At 41.6% G+C, this 26,330-nt stretch overlaps 2 protein-coding genes across 2 annotated transcripts in view; one reads left to right on the top strand and one right to left on the bottom strand.

Annotated features, from left to right (window-relative positions):
• Window positions 1-1,177, top strand: part of dclk2a (doublecortin-like kinase 2a) — a gene marked incomplete at both ends in the record, with an annotated part of 41,405 nt that extends 40,228 nt beyond the window's left edge. Inside the window, 2 exons of the mRNA XM_079219983.1 lie at window positions 204-418; window positions 646-1,177. Of these exons, the coding sequence (XP_079076109.1) occupies window positions 204-418; window positions 646-1,177 (747 nt within the window). The remainder of the gene's footprint in view (window positions 1-203; window positions 419-645) is intronic.
• Window positions 1,178-3,773: 2,596 nt separating this feature from the next.
• lrba (LPS-responsive vesicle trafficking, beach and anchor containing) overlaps window positions 3,774-26,330 on the bottom strand; it is a gene marked incomplete at its 5' end in the record, with an annotated part of 181,654 nt that continues 159,097 nt past the window's right edge. Inside the window, 9 exons of the mRNA XM_079220303.1 lie at window positions 3,774-5,143; window positions 5,883-6,034; window positions 9,422-9,618; window positions 9,743-9,844; window positions 14,056-14,223; window positions 16,597-16,752; window positions 18,502-18,567; window positions 20,598-20,775; window positions 23,085-23,174. Coding sequence (XP_079076429.1) covers window positions 5,053-5,143; window positions 5,883-6,034; window positions 9,422-9,618; window positions 9,743-9,844; window positions 14,056-14,223; window positions 16,597-16,752; window positions 18,502-18,567; window positions 20,598-20,775; window positions 23,085-23,174 — 1,200 coding nt within the window. The 3' untranslated portion in view covers window positions 3,774-5,052. The remainder of the gene's footprint in view (window positions 5,144-5,882; window positions 6,035-9,421; window positions 9,619-9,742; window positions 9,845-14,055; window positions 14,224-16,596; window positions 16,753-18,501; window positions 18,568-20,597; window positions 20,776-23,084; window positions 23,175-26,330) is intronic.

The raw sequence follows: 26,330 nt of genomic DNA, 5'->3' as shown, positions 1-26,330 counted from the left end.
ATCAATTTTTTCACTGCAAGAGCTCGAGATCGTTCCAAGGAAGTCACACAAGGAAATTTCCTTTTATGCTAAAGGAATAAGTTTCCTTAATTGAATGTAGATTGACCCACAGTATCTCTCTCTCTCTCTGCTCTGACTGGTGTTATTATTGCTTCAATGGCACGCAAGTATCAAGCTGATGGTCTGTCCGTCTGTTTTGCCAGAGCACAGCTCTAGATAAGAAGACCTTCCCGCTCGCCACCCGTCATCGTCCACAGCCCCAAACTGTGCCATATCCTGCACCGTCGGCTGGCAAGAAAGTCCCGTCATCCCTTTCAGTCAAACCAGCCTCACCAACAAAGTCAGGACCAGCTTCTCCAAACAAAAAGGCATCACGTGCCAAAGAACCCAAACCCGCCACGCTGGCTTCACCCACCAAGTCCGCTCGTCCCAAGGCACCCAAGACTGCTGCGACTGCTGTGCCTGATGCTACAACATTCCCCATCACCTCTTTGCCCGTTTCCTCCAATCCTGAAATAGGAACATCGCTCTTATCCGCTCCCTGCTTTTCTGTCGAAACCCCCTCACTCTTTGACCCTCCTGCTGTTTTTACCTGCAACACTTCCTCCACACTTGTCCCTTCCCCGTTGTCTCCAACCAAACCAGCCTCTCTTCCTCCCTCATCTCCCATCAAACCAGCCCAAACCCCCTCATCTCCCACCAAACCATCCCAAATCCCCTCATCTCCCACCAAACCATCCCAAATCCCCTCATCTCCCGCCAAACCAGCCCAAATCCCCTCATCTCCCACCAAACCAGCCCAAACCCCCTCTTCTCCCACCAAACCAGCCTCTCTTCCTCCCTCTTCTCCCACCAAACCAGCCTCTCTTCCTCCCTCTTCTCCCACCAAACCAGCCTCTCTTTCTCCCATCAAGCAAGTTCCTTCCTCCTCTCCTACCAAAGAGGCAACATCCCTGTCTTCCTCTCCCACAAAACAAGCTTCCCCTTCCCCAGTCTCTCCAGTCTCCCCCATCAAACCTGTCATATTCTTCCCATTCTCTTCCCCAACCAAACAAGACCCTCCCTTCCCATCACCCATTCATCCAACCCTGTTCCCCTCTCCCCCCTCTACACCTCCCAGATCCACGACCCCGCCCTCTCCCACTGGTCCTCTTTCTCCCAGCCCTTTACCTGCTGAAGAGCTAATGGAGAAGATTTAAATGGCAATTTTGTAGCCAATTGTACTCCTCACTCCTTCTTTCAGTTATGTGTCATAAAGTGTTAGATGAGGAGGTTAAAACTCCATCTTGAGCATTTCCTGTAGCTGTAAACTGAGCCAGTGACTGCTGTGTCTATATGTATATCTCACTCTCATCCCACTCATTTTCAGAGACGGAGGATACAAGTCGTTCAAAGAGTTTGTCGATTGTATATATGTTTGTATTTATTACTAGAGGATTTGTAGAAAGGGAGTGAACTGAATGCATCACTGTTCTGAGTTGTTTGTCTTTAGTAGTCCTGCATTACACATTTAATGTGAATTATTTTATTTATTATCCCATTTTGACTGCCTGTGGCTCTTTTGTAAATAGTTATTAATTACTCACACACCATTGCGAACTCCTATTGCTTCAGCATAGACACTAGGTCCATAACACATCAAAGTATTTTAACATATCAAACATCTGACCTTGCAAGCCTCGCTACCTGTAATCAAACTATCATCACATCGTATTGCTTGTGACCCTGTCATCCCAATGGTAATGGGTTGACTAAATAAAGGTAAAGAACCAAGCATCTAATATCGCTTTTGTTTGTTAAACAGTTTCATCTCTACTTGGAGATTTTATGCGTTTGTGTGCCTTGAAATCATGCCTGGAAAAGTGGTAATAAGCAGATCCGCTAAAGATGACACAAACGGCTGTTTACTTTCAATTTAAAGTGTTAATCCTAATTTTAAAAGAGAAAAAAATGTCCTCAATTACCACTAGTGCAGTGGTTCCCAACCTCTTTGGGTTGCGACTCCATACAAAATATGTCTACTTCTGACCCCTTGTTATGAATTTCAACCAAAGATCCACATAGTTATATTTAATAACATTTAAGGGCCTAAAGATATGGAAATATCCATTAATGCAAAAGCACAAAGCAAACATCAGGAGAAAAATAAAAAACTGGGGAAAAATATATATATTTAGTAATAATAATAAACACTTCTTTGCTATCCTGTCAATTATCCCCCATCTCCTCAGATGTATTTATCTTGTGACCCCCAGACTCTCCAGGTTAGGAGCCACTGCTCTTGTTATTTAGTTATGCATAAAGCATCTGGTTACTTTGCTGAGGTTATGATATATATTTCTGTCACCACAATACAATGGAGGAATTTAGTTTGTGGTACTTGCGATTTTTTCTTCTTCTTCATAATTACAATTTAAAAAAGGTTACAGCTGTTTTACGTTTATGTTTTTAATTTGTCAAATTCATTGTATTTGGTATAGGAAGTTATTTCAGATAAAACATCTTGTGTATTTAGGTATTATTTTGTGCACCCACTGAAACTGTCACACACACATTAATCAAAATACTGTTTGTATATTCTTTGATGTGAACGCTGTAGTACATCGTGTGAAGAATCTTAGTTGTCCACTTAAAACTTGAAGTTTTTTTGTTTTGCCTTTGCGTGTCTGAGCAGTTAATGGCCCTCAAAGTCTGAGATGACTGCTGTACATAAAAAAAAAAGAGAAATGGAGACATGAAACCAAATTGCAGATTTAATTCTAAAGGACTGGATTTTTTCCAAACTGAACTGCTTTCTTTTGAAGTCAGTACTGCAGTCAGAATACCAGTTGATATAATTCCCATTTAAAATCTGACTCTGCGGTTTGCATGGAACTAGTCAACACAGCAGTGGTTTTCGATCTGTTGGGTTTATATGAATTATTGTTGACAAGGTAACAGGTCCACTAGCTAACAGCTCATAACTTAATGATGCCTTGATCAAAATCGCTTGACTGAAAAATGGGACTTTTGTTTTGTGCACTAACTCTTCTAAAATCCACAGCATTTATCCCCGCTGTGTCGTCAACATGCCTCTTTGCCTCTTCAGGACTTCCAGCTGCATGCAAACTCCATTCCACTTCCTGCCTCCCCGTTAGTCACAACCCTCACACACAGTCAGTTGATTCAAGTTGGTACATTATTTCATGTTGCTTCCTCTTATGCATATGTATTTAAAAGTAGACTTTGATCTGCAGTTTGTAAAGGGAATTTGTATGAAAAGTTTTAAAACAGGGTTATCATCCGTGTCAAACTGGAGCAGTGTTCTTAAGTACGCATTGAGTGGCTGCTTTTAATGTCCTACTGTTTAGAAACAGAATAGCAAAAATGCAATAAAGACTTCAAATGAATATTTCTTTGATCATTTCTGTGTGTACATGAGAATAACTTGGCCACTAGAGGATGCTATGCAGTAGACGTGATGGTAAATCATTACAAAATAGACTCATGGTATATACTATGTCAAAAAGTCATAAAAAGGTCAGTTTTAGTATGTTGAAAGTAATGTATAGACGTCAGAGTATAGTATGTTGAAATATATCAAAAGTAATCTACAGATCATAGTATAGTATGTGCAAAAAAGGTAATTCAAAACAGTATAGTATGTCAAACCAAATAAGTGTAGAAAAAAAATAGGTGTGTCTGTGTGTGAGACAAGTGTTGGCCACTAGAGGGTGATGTGGAGTCACACTAATTCTTAGTAAGAAATTCACTCACACGAAGGACAATTCAAGTTATAAAATTCCATTTTATTGTCAGAACTCAGCACACAAAACAATCAAATGATTGCAAAAAAAAAAAAACATTGGTTGATACATAACGGTAGTTCTCATATAACCGGAGATTCAAACCACATCAAAGCACAAACTTTAAAAGGAATGTTTCCCCCAAAATCAGGAGATACAAATGGACATATATATTTTAGTGAGGATCAAAAGAATCAAGTCTCATTGCAATTTATCACTGAGTCACATCTCAACGTATCTCATCCTGTGATAAAAAGAAGAGAAAAGACCTCAGACTGGAATAGCAACAAGTCCTTCCTGTCATTGCACATCTCACCTCGCTGTTAGAGACAGAAAAGGACTTTCAAGATAACCTAAGCTGGCCTGGGCACTTGGTATGACGAGATGATGCGATTTGATTAGTGATCTCATACACTCAGTCTTTCCATCACAGACATGAATAAAGATTCCCAGAAAAAAAATATTCAATGTTTGCTTATTAAGTCATTTGGGAAAAGAAATGTAAAAGCAAAATCCTTGACATGATTTTCCTGACATCCTTCTTGATATAAAGTTCATCTTTAACGTCACTGAGGGAAGTTTTTGTGTTTATTGATGACTGAAGTATTAAATGATAATGCGATAGTTCTTCACCGATATGTTTTATATGAGTAGTGAGCCATGCACAGAAATGCAATCTCTTAGCAAGCATAGAAGTACAGAGGGAATGGAAATTTGAAATATGGAGACGTACAATTAAACAGAATATATAGATATTTATATATTTATATTCCCTCCCTTTGTTTATCCTTCTGTCCAATACATATTATTTATTCAAACAATTCCTATCTACCAACTGTGTTTTCAAAAAGCATGTTAAAAGTGAATGATCGCTTAATAATTACCCACACACACCTACAGGAAAAAAATCATAATAAATCACTCGCCCTAAAATACACAAATATTTGGATTTTTAAGTCAAGAGAAAAAGGTTCTTTCTAGCTCCCCCACAAATCCCGTGGTTGTTTTCTGGAGGAGACGAAAATAGACTCTTACAGCTAAAAATAGATTTGTTTTTAACCGTACAATAACATAACCCACACCCTGTGATTTATATGAAAGATTTCTATCGGATCTACAAAATATAGCAATGCCCTTTTTAAAAATAGTTCAGATTATTTTACTATAGCAGGACAGTTTTTTTTTTCTTTCTTTCATTGAGATACATTCAGGATATCAGGATAGAGACAGAATAGTGCCTTTGATACGAGTTCACGCCGTCTGGATCTCAGTACCGGGTCTGGTACTCGTGGTGCCATCTGTTGAAGTCGTTGTAAAAGAGCACGATGCTTCCAGAGGCCATGCCAGTGATGATGCACCTTAGAGGAGGGAGGAGGGAACAACATGAGGTTCTGTTTGTCTACAAACGGTTTGCTTTTAATTTGCTGTGTAATTAAATTAAATGTGAGGCATTTCTAATGTAACATTTTGTTCAACCAACTCAAGCACCGTACTTAAATACAACTCTGAGGTACTTGTAGTAAATAATTAATTTTTACCTTTTACTCCCTTACACAGAGCTTATCTGACATCTATAGTTACTTTAGGTCACGATTTCACACACAGAAGACATGATGAGCTTTTAAATATAAGATATGATAAGAATTTAGGATAGGAATATATAAGCATTATACTTCTACATATACCTTTTCAGTTTCTTTTTTGTATATTAGATTGTGGCTTTACTTGTTCTATTGTATGTATTGATTGACTGAATAAAATCATAAATGAAGCTATGCAACAGCATGAAGTCATAATCTGCTTCATCCATTACCCAAAAATACTGCTTCTATAATAAGAAATATCCCATTACAGCTAAAACAATTAATCAATACAAACATTATTATGATACAACTTCTATTGATGAACTAATGATAATATTAACTAATCGCTTCAATTCTGAATCAATACATGTTGCAGTCACAATTCTTAAAAAAAAATATTCACGGGATCCTTGTTTATGTAAAAACAAAAGACCATTGGCCATTAAATTACTCACAGTTTTCTTGTACTCTCAAGTACATATTCGCATCGGCCTTGATGTGTAGGTGTCGTTACCTTTGGTCATGTGACATGGTCATAGAGCGGATCCCTGCGTCGCAGCCCGGGTAGGTGAACAGCTGTTTGAGGTCGTGGAGCTGCCAGACGGATACTACACCTCCATCGCCGCCTGTCAGCAGATACTGGCCGTCCCTACTCAGATACATGGCCTGGCAAAGACGGAGAAGAAGAAAACATTTTTTTTTTACTTTTCATTGTGTTCACTCTTTGGTTTTGGGACGTTTCAATCATCACAGCTTTTACAGTAATACGTCAGATAAATGGTAATGGCCTTAGAAAGTGCTTTTCTAGTCATCCGACCACTCAAGGTGCTGTACACCTCAAGTCAGCATGCACACACGCACGCACACACACACACACACACACACACACACCACCAGGATCATAGTTTTCCAGAGTATATTGTACAATGTGAGTTGACTTTGCCTGACTTTTTTTGTATCATCTATTACCCGTCCAATAAAAAAAAAAAAAATATCACTAAAGCTTTTCAACCTGGAACCACATGCATAAATAGTCTCAGAATAAGACTGGTGATCTGGGACCAGTTTATCTCTCATGTCAAAGCAAAGCTCATACTGCGAGGTCATGTGATCTGACAAAAGATCCCAGGTCAGCACCGCCATCCTTTGGGGCTCTCTGTACACAGACCCTGACTGGCAACAAAGATGGCTCCCCACAGTGAGGCCTCAGAGATTTACTCGTCTCATCTGCTTTTCCTGCAAAACTGTAACAGCTGAATGGTCCCCCCGGGGCTCAGACGTACACAAATCAAGTCTCGTGTTGGAGTCTATTATGGGCACAGTGCAGAGTGAAAGCTGAAACTGAAACAGTCAGGAGCATCAATCAGCGAGCAAACCGTAGCCGATGAAATGACGAGGCAGAATGGGAGTTCTAAAAAGGAGCGAATGACACTAATTTAGAGCTTTTCTCGTTTGTGGTTTTATGACAGCGACTTCGTCCGTCTCTCAGCTGTGATTCAGCAAGAGACACTTTAATCATCAGCAGCATGTGCGTTGAATCAGGCTCGCTTTAAATGGGGGGAAAAGGAAACTTGAACTTCAGATCTGAAGATGGAGCAAGTGATTTTCAGGATCTTGACTTGGTAAGGAAAACATAAATAACCCTTCAAGAGCCGAACACAGTGGATGAAAGTAGAACGATTACAGCCAACATTGGGCAAATGTTTTGTATAAGAAGCCTTTGTGGAACTTCTTACCACACTGAGTTAAATGAGATCTGTTTCTCATCACGCACGCACAAGATTTGCGTGCGAAGGCACACACACACACACACACACACACACAGTAATGCCCCTGCATGCCGCATGCTGACGGGAGGCCTCAAAAATCATTCCAGCCTAATTACCACGTTAGATCATCATCCAAGACGGCTGGGAACAGAGCAAGGCTGGTTTGATTCGGATGGCGTGGGGTCTGTTTTGTGTGTAGAGTAATTGTCTTGTGTATCAACAGTCAGAAGTAATCTGACAACAACGATATTGCTTAATTTAGTCAATCATGGTTGACACACTGGAAACGCTGTGATCCATATAAACCTCTTTTGGAAAACTAAATTTAAAGCAGCATTGATGACATTTTTGGCCACTTGGGGGCAGTAGAGGATAACACCCGCAACACTGACATATTATCACCTTTGTAATTGTTCTGATGAACATGTTGACAAAGGACCTATTCACACAACCAGCCAAAATAACATTCATTGGAAGTTGCATTTACTTCCAAGCGATAAATGTAACTCAAATATCACTCTCCTTTTAGAGTGAACCAAAACAGGAAAGTTTGGGGACGTAAAACTAAAACAATAGATTATTATAATAGAATATATTATTATTATAATAGAATAATAGAGCTGAGAGGAACTAAAGAATCCCTCCCCAACACCCCTATATGTTGGCATGCAGTCATTTATCCTGTTCATATAAAAATATTCACTGGTGCAGCCACAATAATGTAAAAGAAGAAGAGCTCTTTACTGGTCACAGTGCTGTATTCTTGTACCTGTGTATCTACTAATGGAGTCCATGACCTTACTGAAGCTCAGCAGGAGGCAGGAGAGCTGGCAGACATGTCAGCCAGGCCAGGTAGGAGGCTGCAGACAGACATTATAAATCAGCCCTTCGCCACTGGGCGGCCAAACAAGATGGCCGATGGCTCTGCGGGAGCTAAGATGTCTACCCGAGCTCGGATGACTAAAAAATGACTCCAGCAGAAACACATGCACTTTTAATGCCCATATTTCCTACTTCTTTCAGGGGAACAGTGGGTGGATTCTGAGGCAGGGGAAGGTAAAAAGTTGAATTTATGGCGCTGTTAATCCCCCTGTTACACGGACGACGGCAGTGAAAAAACTGCTGGAATGGTTACACTGCCTGAGTTATACTCGTACTTAAAAGACCGTAATCCATTCAGTATGGCTTCTGTCACTTGATTCTGCTATTAGACTAAGATGCCGACTGTTAGCCTGTCATCTAACCTCTGACTCAAGACCCTGATAAATTTACAGTGCAAATATTCTCTTTCTTTCTCAGTCTTTCTAAGTGGATACTGCAGGCCAGGACAAACACTTATTTATCCTGGAGTCATACCGCGCTGAGGCTCTGAGGGCTGAGAAGATTGATTCTGGTATGTACGAGTGGACTAAATACTGTTCTCAAACCAGGGGGGGTGGAGCTACGCTCTCACAGCCTCACTCCAAGATGTTAGGATTTTCCTAATGCCATCTGACATGGCTGGAATTTACAACAGCAGAAGAGAGCTGACAATGCCGGCAGCGGCCCACACTGTTCCCAAGCCACAGCTTCACTGCGTTAAAAGGAACTCTGGGAAATTCTACAAGCATCTAAAAAAACACCATTAGTTTCTCTTAAAGACACAATAAAGTATTCTGCAACCCGAACACACAACTTGCTCTATGATTTTAATACGATCAATCAGCATTTGTCTGCGTGTGCTCATTAATCACGTCTTCTATGCGTTATGTTCCTGGCTGTGTAGGAGCGGGCTGGCGGGCAGGTTAGGAGCCGGGACACGAGAGGTTTCTTAATGGGAAACAGGCATGCGGCTGTCTGTCAGAGCGAGCTTACATTTCCCAGGCCAAACCGGAAACATAGGGTCGGGAAACCAAAGGCAGTAGCCGCTATCTTGTGTCACTCTAACCACGAGGGAGGAAATGTGGGAAACGGGGAATGTGTCGTCTTGTGCTGGAGGGTAGTTAATGGTGTTGGTGTCCAGAGCTGACCGCTCCTCTGGAATGTTCTCCACCACTGCCGCTGACGCAATTTGACCCGACAACAGGGCTGTGGATCAAAAGGACCATTTCCTCTGCCGTATGCGTGTGAAAGTGAATAAAAAGGGATGTGAAAGCCGCGGTTTGCCCCGAGGCGTGCAGACCCTTACCTTTCTCAAATCTCAAACCAGAAGAAAGCCTTTAATCAGTAAGACGACTGTCTACACTGATGTGCTGCAGGCGCACATGTGCGAGTGCACTTTCACACGCATATTAAATATCCTCACCTTGATGCTGTCTTCCACCTCCATGTGTCCGAGCAGTTTGCCGTTGACACTGAAGTGACAAAACTGTCCCTTGTCGTAGTAGATCACACAGTGTCCCTCGGGGGAGGACTGGATGAGCCGAGGCCGCAGGCAGCCTTCTGGGCCCTCCAGGGTCCGCAGCAGGTCCCCATTCATGGAATGGATCAGACAAGGACCCTCTGGACCAACAGGAGACAACATGAGAACTTGAGTCAGAAGGCGATTCTTTAAATTGGGCTATTTGTTGTGAAATATGAACATATCATTTGGACAGATTAGTACAAGACAGAAAGACAATCTCACCTTTGCAGCCACTGATGACAAGACCCAGCTCTGCACACACACTTGCGCTCGTCACTTCACAGTCATGGCCCGTTAAGATGGCCCGCGGTGTGGTAAACTCTGCTAGAAAACAAACAAAAGTTTGTACATTACAGACAACAGTGTCACAAATAAATGATGACAACGTTTGGTCACTAGAGGGAGCAACATGCAAAATTAAAGCACCAGCTAGTGCTGTGTAATACTGCAGAAGAACTGAAGTAAGAATGAATCTAAAACAGGAACAACCACATTAAAGCATAGATAAACAAAATGTCCAGAACTAACAACGGTAAAAAGAGCATTAACAGCTGAAAGGAAATGTGTTTTCTATATGTATATGTGAATGTACTGCAGTTTATTGCAGACTTTAAGCCTGTTATCCTGCACACATACTTCTCTCCTCATTCACTCTCCCTTTCTAGCACTTGTCACCCTCCGCCTCTCCCTATCTTTAAAACCCTCTCCCCCTGACTGCCTTCACTGGATCCAGATGTTCCTGCGCCACTCCGAGAGAGAGAGAGAGAGAGACAGAGACAAGGAGAGAGAGAGAGAGAGAGAGAGAGACAGAGACAAGGAGAGAGAGAGAGAGAGAGAGACAGAGACAAGGAGAGAGAGAGAGAAAGTTATGTTCCAAGTTCCCAGGTTTATGTGATTTTGTTTTGGTTTGAGCTGTCAAGGCGAGCGACAAAACTAAATCGGCGTTTACTTTTCAGTCCGTCTTCTCTTTCTGCGAGTACATGCATACTCGCATGGAGTTTGTTGCATCATCATATTTCATCATTTTTTAACAAATCTAGATTAATTAATTGGGGTCAGGCGCTGAATCCAAACACGTGTTTGTGTGCGCGTTTGTGTGCATGTAACGACCAGTAAGGGTAGCCGGGCAGAAATCCTGAACTGAGTGAAGAGTTCATTAGGTTTTAATGTCTCCAGGAGGGGGTCTTGACTTCAATGACCCCATTTTTTTTGCTGTCACAAGTCAAGTTTAGCCCAAAACGAGGAACACAAGGCGGGGACCGCCAGTACAGGATCATGTTTAAATGCTTTGCGTTGTGTCAACGGCTCCACAGCAATATATTTTAGTTAAAATAACTTCTAATATTGTTAATTTCATACAGTAATTTCATACAGTAAACAAAGCTTTTTGAGTAGTTTTGAAAAAGTAGTGTAATTTCTTTCTGACTTTGCCAAACTATGCAGAGTTTGTTAGCGTAGTCTCTCTCTTTAATTCAATTATATGACATAAAACTCAATACAGGTTCACTAATAAGACGGATAAGTTTTCTCCCAAAAGCCACCGCTACTGTTAAACCTTAATTAGATTAGACAGAAAGCCTCTTTACAGACCGTGCTGCTCACTGAGCCCTGTTGTAAAGACGCAAAGTGGAGGACTAAAGTCTAAACTCAGCAAAGTTCCCTCTCTCAATGAAACAGAAACACAGTGACTAGAATATAACAGAGGATAATAAAATCAATCAATTGATTCTAATAGGAAAAAATATTCAGTCTGCATGTTCAGTAACTATTAAGAGACAAAGTTAAAATACTGAATTGGAAGTCAGTTTCAAAATAAAAGGAGGTTTATAATAAGTATAATAACTAACAGCAAACAAACAACAACTTTCTACTAATAACTGACCTCAACATGTTTGAATGCCAATTGATTGTTTAAATTTCCTCAATTTGCAAATACGCATCAGACTTCTAAACTCTGGTCCAGGTCCATCCACCCGGCAGCCTAAACATCTACATTTCATTTAGTGGACTGGCGAACATCGTCATCGCCACCAAAAGCAAACGTATGACCTACAAGCCGGTGGATTAAAGCATGATGTTGGATTGTGCTCAGAATAGATCAATAAAGCTGATATATTAGTGTATCAGTTAACCTTCTCAGCCTCTACCTGCCATTTGGTTTGAATTAGCACCACATCTGATTACAATCTTATACCTGTATATGACTAACGCTGGGTCACCGAGGAGGGTATCCGCTATCTAGACATGTGTGGACAAGGTGTGTGTGTGTGTGTGTGTGTGTGTGTGTGTGTGTGTGTGTGTGTGTGTGTGTGTGTGTGTGTGTAGAGACTAGATTAAAACAAAAAAGCTTTTTTTTTTATTTGCAAAGAGTAACGCACAAAGCATTTGATTATCCATTTATCTAAGGAGCACTATTAGAATAGTATTACAAGAGTATTGCAACGTTTTAAGTATTTTAGTGTCAGTGATTTAGTTTGTCATTAAATGTTCTGTAATTTAGGACATTTGTTACTCAAAAGCTAAACCTCAATATACTCGATGAGGGGATGATGAGGATTTCACATTTGATATCCAGACTCAATCAAATGTCATTAAAACACAAACCTAAAGGTATGTGTGCATCTTTGATAGTAAATGTAGATAAATGTCAACATGTTGGTGTGAACATGTTGTGCGTCTGAGAATTTAACACAAATCAGTAGATAAATAATTTAAAGTTATTTCAAACAATTGTGACTATTTCACAGATAAAGCATATTTTAATCTTCAGACTGTCCACTTCCTTTAAAACAACATAAATACAGTGTAACTTATAATTACTATAGTATTAATCTCATTGAACTGGTTTCCCTGTTTGGCCTGCAGATGGCACTGGTGTCTGTGGAATCTCTGGTGCCGTGCACGACAACAACAACATCTGTCTGCAGCAGGAACCGAGTGTGCACAGGGCAACGTGTACATATCAGCCATTCAGAGGCATTCGTGTCGAGCTTATGAAGTGTGTGGGATGTTCACAGGGCTTTATGCATGAGAAGGAAGGTGTGCGTATGCATGCGCTCTCATTCCCGTGCATGTGGAGACTTTAGCTTGAAAGTGCTTCGTTTTTTGGATAAGGAATAAAGTGGTCCGTCTATGTATTTTGTGAGTGAGTGCGAGAGTGTGTGTGTGTGTGTGTGTGTAGTAGAGCTGCATGTCTGGGAGAGCCTCCTGCGGTCCCGGGCAATGAAGCATCACATTGTGGTGGTGAGGGGTTGGGATGACGACTGCTTTGTCTGCTCCTCTAGCTACAGAGTGGTAACGGCACTGAGCCGACTGAGGTTGTACTGAAACAATCATGCTTACAAGAGCACGTACAGCACATGCACACGGAACCCCTTTGTGCATGTAATGATTTCACAAATCAATTCAAATACAATCTATTCTTCGAAAATACTAGTTTGATTGTTAAACCTGAAAACTCGAATTACAGTACAGATACCACGATTTGTGTCAGTTAATCTAAATCCTCATGTAACCTTGCGACATGCATTGTTGTACCATAAGGAAGTGCACGTCATCTGCTTTGAGGATGATTAGAAGTCAGAGTGTTGCGTAAGCGTGAGCTAATAGAACAACATTTACATGGCAAATCCTTCATTTAAAGTGCCCCTACTTTTTGTTTTGTCATTCCTGTTTGCTGTTGAGTGAAATTAAAGTGATCAAAAAGAGAAAAACAGGATATATAGTGACAGGAGAATATTAAAAAAATGGGGTTCATGTTCACTCATGTTTTTTTCTTACTCAATAAAACATTTGAAAACCCTTGTGGATTCACTTGGATTAAGAAAATATTTTTCTTGATTCCAACGTCCCACATCAATGTAAATGAGGTAAGTGGCAAACAATCTACGCCATCTCCCAAATCAAAAACCAATGTGGCTTATTAACTAAACCACAATTAGTCATAAATTTCAGCCGATTTGTAATGGATCACTTAACAACATGTAGGCCAATCTAAGCTGACCAAATTAGCACAGAGCTGACTCAGGGCTGAGCAATGTGTGTGCGATGCTTTGATCATGGCTAATGCCATATGTTATGGTAACGTAAGAGAGGCCCATGACATTTTTCACTTTTATCGACTAGCGTGACCCCGTGGCCCTCGTGGTGGTGAACTTTCATGTGCTGGCGGACGACCCCCAACGTCACATTTAACGTCTCTAAGTGGCCCACACTCACTCGCATTAAAGACAGATTCTCACACACACACACACACACACACACACACACACACACACACACACACACACACACACACGCGCGCACACAGAATAGCTGGTCTCACAGAAACATCACACACAATCTCAAACACATTATCGAAAGCTGTTCCCGCTGCAACAGTGCTGCGAAATCCAATCTGTATGCAGGAGGCCTGGCCTGGTCAGACGAAACTAGTTGTTACTTTACAGAGGGAGGCCGTAAATCACACAGTCACAACTGTCTGGGAAAGAGAGCACTCAGAGAGTACCAGTGTGTGTGTGTATGTGTGCGCTTACTGCCTGGACTCTCTCCAATGCTGTTGTGCTTTCCGTTCCAGTACCACAGCAGCAGGGTGGCATCTCTGGAGCCTGACAGTACGTAGCAGTCTCCTCCGATGTAGGACTCGGAGCGAGCCAGACACGTCACCACGTCCCGATGCCCAAACACTATCTGAGTCAGTTTGCCTGCAAGAAGCGCACAAATATACGGACAAGAATCAGTATTATTGTATCTGTCAACAAGACATGAATGCTGTATTTATAAACAACATTTGAACAATATAAGATTTGGTTGTCCTGTAGCACTTAAATGCATGTTGCACTCCAATAACAAAAACTGAGTGAGAATGTATTGCTAGTTCTTTGGAGCCATGCGTTTGTTGTGCATCCGTCTGCTTGGCTAGTAGTTCAACAAGATCCACACAAGATCAGACATCTACTAATTCCCAGACAAGAATAAATATTTGTTCCAACTCTGTGTGTGTATGAGCGTGTGTGTGTGTGTGTGTGTGTGTGTGTGCCTGTGTAAATGCAGTGTGCTTCATGTGTATATATAAAGAGGCTAATTGCTGTCAGATTTTCAGACCACAGCTCCACCGTCAAGCTGTCTAATACTCATTACGCTCCTCACAATGTGACCTCTGCAGTCAAACAGTGGATAGTTTGCAACACATGACATTTCTGCCTGTGTGTCAAAATCACTGTCCATCGCATAATTAAGCTGCATCTCACCACAAAGATGAGCGTTGTTATGAAACCAGGCGGGTCACTGACTGAACTTTCAAAGAAGAACAGAGACATCAGAGACGTAAAATGTTTGACATCTTTATAAACACTGAAAATAAGTAATGATGGCTGCAGCAATAATGGCTACCATGCAGTTCATATTGAACACACACACACACGTGTGCACACACACACACAGATTAAATTGAATGTGCATGCAGGCGTACGAGGCTATGTGTTGTGTGCACGTGTACCAATCAAGTCTTGTAATTGATAAAATCCCTCAGTTCTTTAACCTGGGGGCTTTAGGGACCTCGTGGCAGCTGTTGAGTGTGTGCGATTAAACTGTGTTCACGTTCCAGTCACACACCTCGGTGGCAGTCGCACAATAGAGCCATCTCTGTGCTCCCATCCCTTTTTCTCCCCCTCCCTCCTCTATTGAAGACAGCGAGGCCCTGGCCTATAGAAATTGAATCGAAGTCTGTTGTAGAGATGCGTGTACGATTCTGAATGGGCTACCAGGAGAAGAGTTGAGAAGCGGGGTACACAGATGAAGCTTCAGACAGTTTAATTTAGGACCCTTGACCTGATGGCGCCTGTGTGGGTAAAAATGTCTGCATTGCATGTGTGCTTGCGAGTATATGAGCAAGTCAGTGGTCTCTAAGCAGAACACAATGCCACTGTGAGAGAATGGATGGATTACTTGCAAACACACAGGCAATGCACACCTACATAGTGTATACTGAGGTAAGCATTATCTATGCAATAGATTTTCAGTTACTGTACTAGAAGAAATGACTGAACTCTACTAAACCAAAACAATGTTTTGAGTTTTTTGTGCTGCAAAAATATGTTAAAGAAGTGATGCAGGCCAGATATCATGCCCTGAACTGGCAAACATATGAGGAGAAAATAAAGCAAGTGTTAGGTTTATAGCAATTCCACTGGTACAGCTGCACTATAATGCAGCACAGTACAGTAAACAGCACACTATCTAGGTCACGAAAAACAGCTGAGACTGTTGTTTACAGTATTGAGAATCTTAAGTCTACTAGTGGCTGCAATGTTCATTGCACGCCATAATACAAGACAAAATGAAAAACATACTGATGCCTTTTTTTTTTTTCTTTGTTCAAGCCTCACTAGTAGTGGAGCTAAACAAGTTCGTCCTGAGGATGGTGCTAGAGGAAAGGCGATGGGGTTGAATAACATTCAGAGTTTTATTCACTCAAAAGATTGAATGTGTTCATCAAATTTCATGGCAGTATTTGCTTGGGAGACATCTTATGTTCAGAATTTACATTTTGGCTTGCGGGTAAAGAGGAAAGCTCATGGAGAGTTTAAATGAGTTCATTTAAAAAAATAATCTGTGTAAGAATGACTTTTTACGAAAAATACACCCTGATGTGGCTCATGCCATTATGTGCATCTGTTGAATTTATTCTGTTCCAACTAAATTATAAAATTATTTTTACTTCATGAGCTTGATGTTGAGGCTGTATTTAAATTACAAGTATTCAACAGTTGCATTTAGTTTTGTTTGTCTGCTAACGCATACAAACACTGACCTCATGCCAAGAGTTTGGTGGCAGAGAAAATGTGCATGTAAAGACTCCAAATATGGTTTACCCAAATTATACAGCGACACATGGTTAACAACATGGTTTCCTTATTTTGACAACGTCAAATATGAAGTAACACATTTGCAGCATGTAAATCTCTGTCTGGGCTAATAGATACATGATGTGGCATTTTATAAATACCGTGTTCTCAAAGAAACCAAACAGGGTTTTGTGATCCTGACGATATGAGGGGTATATGATTATACAATACCTGAGTCAGTTGAGTAAACTCGGAAGCTCTTGTCCCAAAAACCGCACAGAAGGATGAAGCGGTTGTCGGCTGTGATGACAAAACACTGCGAGCTGATCTGAATGCTTTGATCCAGCAGGTCTGAGATCTGACGACGATGACCGCCCACGTTATTGGCTGGAGAGAGGGGAAATACAATAAGCAAATAAATGTACACGTTGGAAATATTCAGATGCGCACAGAAATATCAAATCTATGATCCGAACATCCAGTTAACTGTTGACATATATCAGCTAGAAGAGCTCACACTCCAATGCTTTTGCCATATAAGTTTCAGCGAACCGTGCAAAGAAGATTTGTGAGAGAATACATAAAACATCCTGGATGCTAAGTTTACGGGACTTCACATTTTCCATGAGAGTCAAACAGTAATGATAGAGGGAGCCCAGCACAGCACTCAAGTCAGAACACACACTGTAAATTCATTGTGGTTGTGTAATTTAGGCCATGGTTGGTTAGAAAGCTAATTTATTGACATTCTCTCTTCCGTAAGTGGTATCTTTTTTTTTTCTCCGAGAGAGAGAAATGATCATTGTGAATTATGTCTCATTTGTGGGGTCAAAAGCTCTGGAGAACAGGTGTAGGAGAAGATTGTGGAGCACGGAACCTGAGAAAGTCCAGCATAGCTGCTACAACCAATATTTCAACCCATTTTTTACATTTCCCAAAGCCACAGTCGGCTCAGCACTCATCCTCAATTTACTGTGTTTAGCTCAGACTCCTCCTGGAATGCAAACAGTGTAAATATATTACTGACAAGCCCAAAAATCCTCTCTACCTCCCCCGAAACACACACACACACACACACACACACACACACACACACACACACAATTTATGCTTTAGTATTAGAAACGTTGACAAAGTATGAGATGGGAGAAAACAACAATGTCAAAGAAAATATTAAAGATTTATTGGATAAAATTAGCCTGAAAAATGTACTTTCAAGGGCAGATAACACACACACACACGCACGGACACTATAGCGCTCTTATCAAAACATGCAGTATACATACTGATGCCCAAAGATTTCTTTTATTCTGCCTGTACAGAGGGGACGCAAAGGCGAGACATTCTATACGTGCAAGGAAAGCTGAATGTTTCACTAAATTGAGACTGGTTATTTTCAGTCGTCAAGTGTTTGGAGAAACGTGTGTAAATGCTCTGGTGAGACTAAGAGTGACCACAACAGTCACTGGGAAAGAACAGCCCCCCCTCCTCCCATAGCTTATAGATGTGCGTGAGATCATGAGAGGCTGCAGCAGAGCGACGGAGGCGAAGGCGGGAGCAGATAGAAGTGGCTCGTCTCTCTCCCTGCTCCACCAGTGCATCCCATACATCACTGCAGCTCGGCACTCTTCTCCTGCTCATCAACAAGTCGTGAAGGATGAGAGGCGCCCATATTGTCCTGACAGCCGTCTGCCGCGCATTCTCAATCACACATTATTACCACATTCATATTCATTTCCATTGACACGCGTCCTTTCCCTCCGCTCAAATTAAACCAAAGAGGATGCAGACAGGGAGGGAGGGAAGGGACGATGGAGAGGCAGAAAGAGGGGGGAGTTGATGATGAAATGCCGGCCTAGGCCACAGCTCATTGCATTCCAATTTGCATGCAAATGGTTTAGTGTGAGAGCAGGGCCTATATCATGAGGAGTGAACCGGGGCAGAGGCTGAGAAACAACTCTAATCTACTGTCCAGGGACACGCCGCTGCCGACTGCCATGAGTCACCAAGATGCCAGCAGGATTCATACACAAATCCACTCAAAAATATAATTTCATGCATATATAGACTCACACTATGTAAAGAATACGCATGTGTGTACTGTGGACTCTTCCACAGTCATGAATGACAGCATACCTATCAGAGGGTCAATTTCCACAGGAAGTTGGTACTGCTGGTCCTGCACCGTTGAGCTCTGATGACCTGACAAAAAGAAGACAGATTGGATTAATATTGTAATCATGTGGCCTTGTGAAGTAGATGCTGGCTTTCAGTTCATTATAACCACACGGAAAATTATAACCATAAAGTCTGTCACCCGCTGGTCCAAGAGTTCTCCTGCAAATTAGACATCAATTGTGTCAAAGAGCTACCAAGGCCACACAGAACATAACTGTTTACGCTACCGGCACGCTACAATATGCATTTCTTTGGTCAACTGAATGCCTTTAAACGGATACTTGCATATGAATACAGAATATGGAGGCAATGGGACAAGAGTTTGGTTTTGGAAGTGTTCTGGTTTCTGTTTGTAGTCTGTCTAGAATCAACCAATCACGTTTGAGCGTGCTTTGATGGCATGCAAGTAAAGAGTGCGCATTGAGAGCAAAAGCAGCAGAACGCTGACCTGCTAAATGGTCCCTTACATAGAATCATCTGAGAAGCCGTCACCGGAAAACGCTTGGAAATGGCTACACTTTCAAAATATAATTAGCAGGAGATTTGGAGGAACCTTTGTCGAGGCGAGTTGGGAGAAGAGCGAAAACATCTCTTCCATCGAGAATAGCCTTCAGTGCCGTTCTTTGCACTTAAATGAGGAAATACTCTTCGGGAGACAACGTTGTTGTTTAGAACAAACACGTCTCTGTCGCCTCGCCACACCACTGACACCCGCTCCGGTTGGTCCGTGCTCTGACTTACCGGCCACAAAACCATTACTTGAACCTGACTTGATGGATTTTTGTGCGATACGTGATCCCACCATTCTGACGAAATGCAACCTCAGCAATTACTTTCATTATCAATCAACAGTTTCCTCCTTTTTTGGGCGGGGATTAATCAATTAATAGTTCAGACTATAAAATGTCTGAAATGAGTTTAAATAAAAATTAAAAACACACACACACACAATTTTCCAGAGCCTAGGTTGACTTCTGTAAATTACTTACAGCTTACAAACCCAAAGATATTGAGTTTATAATGATGTAACAAAAAAGTAGCAAATTCTTTTAATCCCTGCGAGTCCTCCGAGTAGGACTGCAACTAATTATGTGACATCTGACAGTTATTTTTGTCATTAACTGATTTTTAATCGATAAGATATCATAAAATACTAAATGGCTCTCATTGCTCATTTTGACAGATAAATGGTGCAAAAAAAAGACAGAGAGGAGCTAAATCTAACATTTGAGAAGCCGACCTAAACCATTCCTCCTACCAAACAAGTTGACTAATACCAGTATGTACATTAGTTGCTACGCTAAAGGCAAACAATAAAATGTGAATCATGTCTGCCGACATGCTCACAGACAAATTGCCTCGTTTATTCCTGGCATGCTTCCTGATGAGAAAAATTTACAATGTGAACATCTTAACATTTTTTTTTTAATCTGCTCTAAAAGCCACAGGAAGACTCTAGTAAATTCATGCAATTAACGAACCACTTCTGACCAGCACACATCTTGTTTATTATGCCAGCTCACTAAACCAATTAGGTTAATCAGCCCGGTCTTCGGTGCGCATGGATGAGGTCGTATTCTACCGAAAACCGATCAGTCTTGATCCTCATAAATTCAGAGATATCAAATGTAATGTTTCTTTCAAGGGCCGGATGGACGTTGAGTAAATAAGGTTTTGTGAAGTGAGAGGCTGATGTATGGAGGTGGACGTGGGACCTAATGCTGGCTGCTGCTTGTGTCACATTTGATACTGCTATCCAGTAGACACAGTCAATTGTCTCCCAAATCAACGTCCATCCGATCGAGACAAGACGGGTCAATTCTTGACTTGAGTAAATTAGACACAGAGTATAGAGGAGCGAGATGAACGGAGGAAATATGATAAGGATTCTGTGGAAGCGAAAGACTGTTCTGACCTACCCGAAAAACACCCTTGAGGTTAATTTGTGCAGAGCCACTGCGCCATGCATTCATTCAATTAAATGCAACTTTTAGATCTCACATTTGTAAATTCATGAAAAAAAAATCTGAGTGCATTGTACACAAGTCTCTCACCAGTCAGGCCGTGCCACTTGTTGACGGCAAAGATGCGGTTGGCGGTGACGGTGATGATCGCAGGTGACGCTAGGCCTGGCTGAGTGTTGGCCGCAACGTGGGTCACGGGAGAGTTGGACGGGAACTTCAGCACCATGATAACATCCTGCTGCATCTGCTCCGTAAACATCAGCGGGGTCTGCAGGAGAAGATACTGTTCAGGCCCCCGGGACGGACAAACGGACGTAGGGAAGGAGAGGAGAAGTGGAGCGGCAAACAAAGAGCAAAACAGAACGACGAGAGAAGCGGTTGCAGCCGGTGTTAGCGAGGAGAAAACAGAGGGAGAGGGAGGGAAAAGAAGGACAGAGAGAAAGTTAGGAAGCTTCAGCAGGATAGCAGCAAGCAGAAATTAAGTAGCATTGGTTGAAAAAAGAGCTAGGTAAGAACAACAAGAGGTCCTTTTTGAAACGGTGATGGAATGGAAAGAATATCAATGTGTTTCAACTAAAATATTTAAAAAAAGAGTCTTACAAAAGACACAGTACTCTGTTAAAGTCCCCTTTTACTCAGAAGCGTGTGGTGTGATCAATGTGCGAAATGACGCATGTTCAAGGTTTCACACTAGAAGCCTGTTTACACCTTCAAGAGGAAAGTTTGTGCTCACCTTTATTCTGAGGTTAAGACATGTACCTACAAGCATGGCTTTGTGACATCACAGCTAGTTTGGAAGCAAATAGTGGTTCAATATTCAACATACGACCACGTGATAAGCCTCCAGGGCACCGAGAATGGACTGTTCTGTGCGCTAGATAGAAGACATTCTTGTGAAATTGAAAACATTTGCATATACATAGATTCCGGGTTTCTTACAATGAGGCAGGAGTAAATATGATTTATAGTAATTTTACCAGGTCATTTCACTTTTTGTGAAAAAAAAAAGACAATCTATTATGTTTATGTCTCAAATGTGTCTGGAGGGGATCTAACTCAGTACATCCACAGGCAATTATTATTTACTGTTTTTGCTGACCAAACATACAAACCCCAGACTCACTTAATTCTCAGGGATATAAAACAGAAAATCTGTAAATTCTTGATAAATGAGCGATTAATCAATTATCAAACTTTTGTTGATTAATTTTGTGTCAGCTGATTAATATAAAATAATTGTTTCAGCTCAAAGTAAATAAAATACATTTATAAAAAGTATAAAATATGTATGAATTCAATTTGCATTTGGTTAAACTCGCTACTTATCAGAATCGGAACCATTTATTTGCCAGGTATGTTTACACAAACGAGGATTTTTTCTTGCCGGAAGGTGCATAACATTAGACGAGATATAAAATATACAGCAGGAGAGCCTGACTACAACGCAGTCGTAATAAAGTAATTTCATTGACCCATCAGACTGTTAGACAGGAGCTCATATAGAGCCATTTACAAAGTGTTTATGCCAAGCAGCTCGAACACAGACCCATTTCCCTCCTTGCGTGTAGAGAAGAGGAACATCAGTGTTAACATCGGGAACAGACCTGAGTAAATCCGGTGTGTCTGACAGCTAACCAGATGCACTGACAGTATCATTACCACTAGCATGGGCAGACGCCGACACTCTGACAACACACTCGCACGAGAGAGAAAATCGAGAGCGAGAACTTGTAAAAGCAAAGAGAACAGGGCGTCTTGATAGAATATGGGACGGGTGGGCAGAGTTAGTAATGTGTTTGAATAATGGCGTCTGAATATTATGTTTGAAAAATATATGTGGTGGAGTAAAAAATAAAAAAAACATTTCAGAGGAATCTGGGAATGAGTGAGGCGGGTTCAAAGCCATAGTCTGAGTTTGTGTCTGTGAATGCATGTGTGCGCTGGGTGGTGGTCTACAGCCGGCTGTCAGCGCCACAGGGACACCACACTAATAGGGACTCATGGGGCCTTGGCCCATCACAAGCAGGCACACTGACTGCACTCCCTGGCCCTTAAAAAGCCGTCACTTCACTGCTGCCGTTCATTGCTCTCCTTCGCTGATCTCCACTGCTTCTAGCTCAGGTAGAAAATCTGGCCCAGGCCCAGGTTTCCAGCTCAAAGCTGTGCCTTTCCCCCGCGTACCTCTTACTAAACACACATGCACACAAATGCTTGTGATCTTTTCCTTTCACACACACCTCTCTAATGATGAGAGAGGAGATGCTTTCAAACCCCAGGACTTTATTTTCCCACAGTTGTGGATGGATAAAGAGAAAAGTAGGAGGTAAATGGAGGATGAAAAGAGCGAGTCAAAAATTAAGAAGGGTTGTATGAAGCAAAGCAGAGTTCTTATATCAGAACACACCAGAAGTCAGAGACAGCATTAAACAGGCAGCACAATGGTGGATACTGTAGCTCAGTTGGCTACTGACCCATATCATATTTTAGTATTTTCAGACTGAAGGATTAAAGGTATAGTGGTTTGTGTGTGTTTCTTAGAGTATCTGTTTGCATGGACTGTATGTGTGCAGCACTCACCACTTGCATGGCTGAGCTTCGGGGTGGGTGTGGTTCGATGAGCAACTGGCAGGGGGTCTGTCCAAAACTCCTAATTTGAGACTCCACAGCCTAGAGGGGAAAAAGAAAAGGGAGAGGAAGGAGTGGCAAAGAAAATGACAGGAGGGTGAAAGAAAACAGAAAAGGGAGTTATTATTGCATCGTTATGCCTCAGAATTTAAAAGCCAAACACAAGTTGCATAATGCAACAAAAAAGGCCTTAGTAAAGAGCTATCAAGAGATAATATCATAAATCATATTAGGGCTGGGAAAGTCAGAGGAAGATTTCTATCACTTCAACATTGCTAGATAATGTGACAGTCAATTTGAGAATCCATTTACGGTAATAATACAATGTCTTTTTGGCAAATCAAGATAATTAAATTCCTGAAAAACTAATGTGCTACATTACTGATGAAAAACTTGTGTTCATGCACACATGTCAAACATACTTTCTCACTGTTCACACACACGCACGCACGCGCACACACACAGACACACACAAACGCACACACAGAGAGGAGGGCCGGGACAGGCGGGCTTGTAGGCCGGTTAGGTGGTGTTAATGAAGAGGTATAGGACCATAAATGTCAGAGCAGACGCCGGCCCAGCAGCCTCTGGACATCATCACACAGCTCACTGTCAGGCCAACTAGCACAGGATGGAGCAGCAGTGTGTAGATGCACAGGCCGACACCAATGTATCGCAACACTCTACACAGTCTACACTATTATTATCCGGGATTGCAACTAACTTTTCATTAATGAATAATCTGTTAATACGAAATAACCATGAACCATAGACCGACAGTCCAAAACCCAATGGTATCAAGTTTACAATTACGTAAATAAAATAAAGAAATAAAAAGAAACGGAGCACATTCTCACATCTGTGAAGCTATAACCAGAATATGTTTGTGATAAAAAAGAAGAAAAATAAGTGTTTTAATTAAATACATTCAAATTTACACAAGAAAAAAAAGAAAAGAAAGAATATACAAAACACAGAAAACCAAAGAATACAAGTTCCTGTAGGAATTTGTATAACATTACGATAGAATCCCAAATTTCTTTTTATAAAAGAAACAGTCAGAGAGAAAATGGTATACACAAAATGATGACAGGCCCGTCAGTATGTTGGTGTGCACTTTGACTGGCTGTGTGGGAGTGACAGCTTGTGTGTGTGTAGGCTGAGACGTTTGAGCCCGACTTGGCGAGGCCTGCGAGAATGATCTCATGGTGGAGGCCTGCATATGGTATTTCCATGAGAAAAAGGTTGGGAAGTTAGTCTGCTCAAACCCATTGTCTGAAACTAACCAGAGACCAGAGAGAGGCGCAGAGAAGGAGCGATCTCCACTGTCTACTACTGCTAAGAACCAAGCAATAAAAAAGTATTCTATATACATCACAGACACCAATGCTTTACAACCAATAATCTAATTTTTCAAACTTTATGGACTTTTTCTTCACTCTGGTAGGTTTGCTTCTTCCTTTGGCTTTCCCTTCCTCTATAATCTATTTGTGTTTTTGAGCATAATAACATGCTCAAATCCTTCTGCGTATAAAATGCTATAAATTCACAGCTGGCTTCCATGATACTTGATAAGTACTCTCAATGAGAGGGGCGATAAAACAGAAAAGGACACAGTGTGTATCTCATGCATTTGTATCCATAAATATAGGAGAAACTATTTCAGAAATAAAAAACTGCATTGCAAAAACAAGAGTTAAGTTAAGTCGGCTTTCTGGTTTTGTAGTGCCTCAACAGATTTTAAAAACCTTTAGCATGAGTGTCTGTGGTTCTGTGTACAAACCCAAACTATTCAAACCTCAACAAATGCATGTTCTAGTTCTGACAGAGACGCTTCCATGATCCAGGGTGTATTATATTAAGACTGGTGTGTTCCAAAGATCAACTCTGCACATGACCTCATTACTGATCATGACAGAGAATCCTAACATTTTACATCTCATCCAGCTAGCCTGTTAGTGAGAGGACATCGGTGCATCATTCAAGGTCAAAGTCCCTCCCCTCTCCTCCGTCTACAGAGCGGAGAATTTTGCTTAAGCTAATGTGAAGAAGAGACTCCGTAAAGCCACTCAACCCATCTTCATTAAGTTCAGCTCTGACATTTATGAGGCTGTGGAACGTTGGAAAGTGGCCGAGTCTAGGTCGACATGTCCTATCCCTATATGCCAATGCAATGCTCAGGTGATTATATGAGGGGCCATCCACAAGGCCAATCTCTTTTGGGTGCGCTGGCCCGTGTCTGATGAAGGTTTTCTATATTCTATACATTTAAATGGCTGAGACGTCCTCGGCTCAGATATCCCAAACTGCCCTTTGATTTACTCAGCCACTTGATAAGATGGATCTCCATGTAAACCATGCTGCAGTTATGCAAATCGACTCCTCAACATTCACTCTTTGAATAGAATTAAGAATAAGTACAATGGCCTTGTGTTGTTGACAAGCAGCGTTGGGGCGAGATACTCTGTATCTCCGGCTTTAGATATTCAACAAATATTCAATAAATACATGCAAGGCCAAATTCTCTTCAAGATAATAAACCAGTGTGCCTTGTATTTGGCGAGTGTCAACGCAGGTTCACTCGCGTGGGTATATTTCCCCGTCTTCTGCCGAATTACGCAAACGCTGTACAATTTAGACGGGGCTCTGTGTTTTGTCGCTGGAGTGAGTGGCTGTGGGATTTTCCGTAATCACATGTGAAGGAGGGGAAGCCCTGTACAACGATGAGAAGGCAACACAGGATGTGTTTCTCTTTATACACTGAGAGGCAACACAGATGTGCGTGCATGCATGCCATGCACACGGGTGCACTTACGTACACATGAATGCATCTGCAGACACACACAGCAGTTCTCTTCGGGGGGAGGGTGGAGGGGGGTGGGAGGGTACGTTTTGACTTGCGGCGGAGGCAGGACAGGAAGTAATCATGGTTTTGAAAAACACAGCAGTGGTCTCCACAACATTCCCTAATCTGTGCTGAGATATTCCAAACTCTCTCCCAGAACAGATATGTACACACAACCGAGTGCATTTATGCTGATGAGCACGGATAAATATACAAAGGTATACACATACCAATGGATGGATGTATACATGCGCGTGTATGTACAAACATATCAAGGTATGATCTATACAAAGTGTGTGTGTGTGTGTGAGGTTGGGTCGAGGAGGGTGGGAGTTAGACGCTGCCAAACAGCG

This window comes from Taurulus bubalis (assembly GCF_910589615.1).
Source record: "Taurulus bubalis genome assembly, chromosome: 6".
In the NCBI taxonomy this organism is placed as follows: Eukaryota; Metazoa; Chordata; class Actinopteri; order Perciformes; family Cottidae; genus Taurulus; species Taurulus bubalis.
The sequence above is the reverse complement of the archived record's forward strand: the minus strand, read 5'-3'. Positions and strand labels throughout refer to the sequence as shown.